The sequence below is a fragment of the Littorina saxatilis genome, linkage group LG8, assembly GCF_037325665.1.
Source record: "Littorina saxatilis isolate snail1 linkage group LG8, US_GU_Lsax_2.0, whole genome shotgun sequence".
Classification (NCBI taxonomy): Eukaryota; Metazoa; Mollusca; class Gastropoda; order Littorinimorpha; family Littorinidae; genus Littorina; species Littorina saxatilis.
Window position 1 is genome coordinate 15,971,079 of NC_090252.1, and position 5,000 is coordinate 15,976,078.

Consider the following 5,000-nt stretch of genomic DNA (forward strand, 5'->3'; position numbering starts at 1 on the left):
TTGATATTTTGATAGTTTTCACATTATTTCCGAATTGTGTGTCTCCCAACACCATGTTTATTGCTGTTCTATCCGTTTTGTTTCAGTGTGCGGTGATGACAGTGATAACAAACACTTTCGAATCGACACAGACGATGGTTACAAAATTGAAGGAACAGACGAAACATTTGACACGTTGCCTCATCTGATAGAACATTACAGAAAAAATGACATCGTACACCGTGGACAAACTGCAGGAAGACTTGGCAATCCTTTTGAAGTAGAACCCAAGGAGGTGTACGTACACACAGCAAAGTTATCTACAACACAACGCATCATTCCATTTACAACACAATGCATCATTCCTTCTACAAAACAATGTATCATTCCTTTTACAACAATATCACAGAAAATACCCTTGTGTGCATATAGTAGACACACATAATTCAGGAACGAAACAAGAAAACAAATGTAACGAAGAAGCACACTCTACAATTCCTGAAATGTATCAGGAACATTGTTTCCATTTTGAAACAAAAATTGTTTGTAGCAATGTGCGATATTAAATAATATTATGCATACCTTTCTGTATTCGTGTTTGTTTTTTCAGGTGGTATGCTGGAAAGATGCGCAGACGGCTTGAAAAGAAACTGTTCAGTTCCACAGGGAACCAACCCAACAGCTTTCTACTCAGAGACAGCATCACTAGTCCTGGGGATTACACATTAGCAGGTGTGTCACGTGTTAATATAATATTATATTACCCAATGTTATGTTTCTAACTCACATTGGGAGTCTCGAGATACTTTCTCTGTTTAGTAGGGCACTTACGGGAGTCGCAGCTGGTCGAACAGTCAATCTTTGTTGATTAGAAAAAGGTTATATGAATGATAACACGTTGATTTGTTTTAATCAAGCTTTTTTACTTATCATTCACAAAAAAAACACTGTTTCAGTTTACATCTCCAAAATGAGGAAACGCAAGCATTTCCTCATCAGTTTGGATGAGAACAGTTTCAACTTTTGTGATGCCAACACAAAATTCAAGTCTTTGGCTGAACTTGTACACTACTACCAAGCAAACGACATTGAGACGACTAAAGAAGGCAATTTTGGAAAACTGGGTACTCCTATTGGAGGTAAGTTTGCTTGGATAAACATTCAATTAACAATGTCTTAGTTCAGTCTTCCTATGTGCCCGCATCCTCTTTTTGAAAATGCATACAGATACGCATGTAGATAATTATGACAGGACGAAGACATTTAGAGCAGAAACAGTTTGTGCTCATGTACAAAACCAAGGGCGCTAATTTGTCCAAGCTGAATTTACGCCATAAACCAGAAACCTTATCATATGGGGCACATTTTGCATAATTATGTGAATTAAGGAGCAGACTATTTGCTGTAAGATTATAGTTCATTCATATTGCCAACTCTCTGCTCTCACAGTTAAAGGGAGATAACTTCAATACTGAGAATGGACACTTCTAACGTTTTTATTTATAGGTTTACTTTATATGTACGTCTGCGTGCTTTGGTCTATTCTAAGATGGTAACTGCTCCACTTCTAAAAATATAAATTGTATTTCTGTATGATTGATTGAGTTATTTTACTGATTACATAACTGTTACCTGTTTGGAGTGGATTGTTTTAATTCGTCACACACACGTTATGTTAGTGTAAATGCAGAAATAGGAAATAGCTGCGGGTCTTGTAACCGTTATTAGATGTAACACTACCATGTACCTTTGTTGTTATTTTCCAAATATCTGTGTATACTATTGCATATTATCCAAATAACGTCAACACAAGCAAAGCCATATGCATTTAGTGCAATGGTTAATTAGGCAATCTAGAACTTGCAAGTGTTGCATTACACTGAGCTTACCTTCACCTTCACTTATTACTTAACTCACTGTCAAGTGTTAGATGTTTCATAATATGCACTGTGCAATGTTAGAAAAGGCACATGGCAACACCAACATCAACAGAATATGTCAATAATGCAAAGTCGGACGAGAACCACAACAAGAGTTCTTGCTGTTTAGATAATCTCCCCTAGACTAGAACATTATCAAACTCCCTCTTGTAAACGTATGTCAATACAGGGCAAGGGGAAGATGATTAAAGCATGCCGGCACAATGGGTTGTAACCATGGCTTTGAATATCTACTTTCACTTGACCTTTAATATTTAACTTACCTGTTCATTTGGGAACTGACAAGTCCACTGATGTAGATTCCCATACACTGCACAATACAATACTACTACTAATAATAATAATAATAACAACTGGATATTTTTAAGTGCCTAACCCTATGGCTCTAGGCCCTTTACAGAATACCGTGTGAGATGGAATTTTTGTAGCCAGTAGATCGCTGCCATTTCGGCGCATATTTACCTTTCAAGGGCCCATTATTCCATGTCACACGGGTATTTGGTGGACATTTTTATCTTAAAGGGAAAGACACAGACATGTTATCTCAAGCCTAAACAATTTTGCCAGGAAAGACCCTTTTGTCAATCGTGGGATCTTTAACGTGCACACCCCAAGGTAGTGTACACGATCATAATTATTTCGAATTAAGTGGTATTTAAAGAGGAATACTAAACTGTTTTCCACATCCTGTACACGATTCCCGCATCTGTTTCAGCGCAGACAACAGGCTGCCACTGCATGTAAACGAACTGAGGGTGGACTGATTTGCAGAAATAACCGAGGATGAGACGAATATGTGTATATACAAAAAGTGCGGGACAATTATGTCTGAACGTGAACCAACCCATATTAAGTCATTATTAACTTTTTGTGAGCTCCTTGCTTAGAAACTTGGAAACGTTCAAGTCTAGTTGAAAGGGGCGGGGATGTAGCTCAGTCGGTAGCGCGCTGGATTTGTATCCAGTTGGCCGCTGTCAGCGTGAGTTCGTCCCCACGTTCGGCGAGAGATTTATTTTTTAGAGTCAACTTTGTGTGCAGACTCTCCTCGGTGTCCGAACACCCCTGTGTGTACACGCAAGCATAAGACCAAGTGCGCACGAAAAAGATCCTGTAATCCATGTCAGAGTTCGGTGGGTTATAGAAACACGAAAATACCCAGCATGCTTCCTCCGAAAACGGCGTATGGCTGCCTAAATGGCGGGGTAAAAAACGGTCATACACGTAAATTTCCACTCGTGCAAACAAAAGCACGAGTGTACGTGGGAGTTTCAGCCCACGAACGAAGAAGAAGAAGTCTAGTTGAAAAACAAAAGAAATCTGTACTCACCGAAACAAGGACAGCACAATAATACGAATAATAATACAATGTCGTATCATTGTGCTGTCCTAGCTTGTTTTGGTAAGAACATAACTATTGTTTTGTTCAACTGTGTTCATCTCACCACAGTCACGTCGTTATTTAGATCAAGGCTAGATCAAGACGGATACAATGAATGTTTGTCACTCGCTACCTTTTACAACTCTTCAATTCGATTGTATATCCATTGTGACCCGTCTTTTTGGATCATTTTAACAATCATTGTTCGCACTGCCAAGCGAGCGATTGACTAAAGCCAGATTACTACAGTTGATTGACTGACATTAAAATAGTGTGAATTGGTCCATACATTATGTCTGCTGATGTTGGGGACGAAAGGCGTCATGAACAACGATGAACATGCAGCACCACTGACTATGTGCTGGAGTACAGACCACCAGCTGCAGGCAAAGCGCCCAGCAGGTTGTTATGCAGATGGAGGTGGACCAGGCAGTCCCGCGCATGACGTGTACAGCGCGACCCAGAATTGCACTCAGGTGGACTCCAGAAGATTAACGGAGGACAGGGAGACTAAACGAGAGCTTTAACCTTCGCCGGTGGTCGTGGGTCCCTGTGGACCCAGAAGGGTGTTTAATTGCAAATATCTCTTAAACTAGTTGAAATTTTTTTATGAGATTTTAAGAATGCCTCAGGCACATAAAAAGCGCTTATGTCCTAACATTTCAGCGAGAAGTAATTAAACCAAAAAAGGTCATATTTAGACTACAAACATCGAGGGGCCGTGCGGACCCATGTTTCTCAAAGAAGGAAATGAGAAGCCCGGCCCCACGATGACTTCCGTGTGTAGTCGACAACCCGGGCGGGCGAAGGTTAAAACGAACACAAGAAAGCAGGGACGTGAACATGTAGGCACGGATATGAAGGGGCTACCTTAGAAGGCGTTCTGCGTGTAGACTTCAGTGGCGGACTCATGTCTGTACTGCTCCCTCTGAAGAAGACCAACCGCCAAACTGATGAAGCTTGTTTATTTTTGCAAGTAAGCTATACACACAAAACAAGAAGCAAGTGGTTTGAGACAAAATAATACAGTAGGAGGACAAGGTCACCAGTTCGAGTCTATTTTCTAACACATCGGATGTCTTTGTCACAGGGTGAAAAACGTATGAAGCTTACAATTTTGCTAGTTTGTGAAATGTGCATGTCAATGTGTATACTTTATGTATGTGCTTTTCCTTACGGCTTGCATTTTTTTTCTCCCCACAAAATGATCTGACAAGATAAGATCTGGATGATGTTTAGATTGTTACTGTAAGTATAATGTCCGAAGCTACAACTGTGCTTGTGCATGCCTGTAGTATGGGAACACGTTGAGAAACTGGACAGAAACGTGAACACACTATTCCTGGAACTAATGGAAAGACTGCTTCATCAGCCTCATAACCAAGGCCTCAGCCATGCAAGAAAACAAGCAATACAACAACCATTCGGCTAATCATGCTTACCCACACATCAGGAATAGTATACGTTATTTGCGTTTTTGACCAAAATATGACATTTTACACAGATCGAGACAGTCATTGTTCTCCGAGACCGCGCTAGCGATCGATTTCCTTTCAGGTACTATGACTTTGTTGTTGTTTTGACGATTGAACGAGCACACACACATGTATGCAATCAAACACATTAGCTTCATATTTGGGCGTTTCAGGTTGACCGAAACTTCAAAGGAACTACAAAACACACGTCATGTACTGACTTTGTTG

The 5,000-nt window shown here is 40.3% G+C and overlaps 1 protein-coding gene across 1 annotated transcript in view; it reads left to right on the plus strand.

The window, feature by feature from the left end:
- LOC138972889 (uncharacterized) overlaps positions 1–2,836 on the plus strand; it is a 10,619-nt gene extending 7,783 nt beyond the window's left edge. The window contains exons 9-12 of the mRNA XM_070345555.1: positions 87–276; positions 590–711; positions 936–1,118; positions 2,635–2,836. Of these exons, the coding sequence (XP_070201656.1) occupies positions 87–276; positions 590–711; positions 936–1,118; positions 2,635–2,663 (524 nt within the window). The 3' untranslated portion in view covers positions 2,664–2,836. The remainder of the gene's footprint in view (positions 1–86; positions 277–589; positions 712–935; positions 1,119–2,634) is intronic.
- The last annotated feature ends 2,164 nt before the right edge of the window (positions 2,837–5,000 follow it).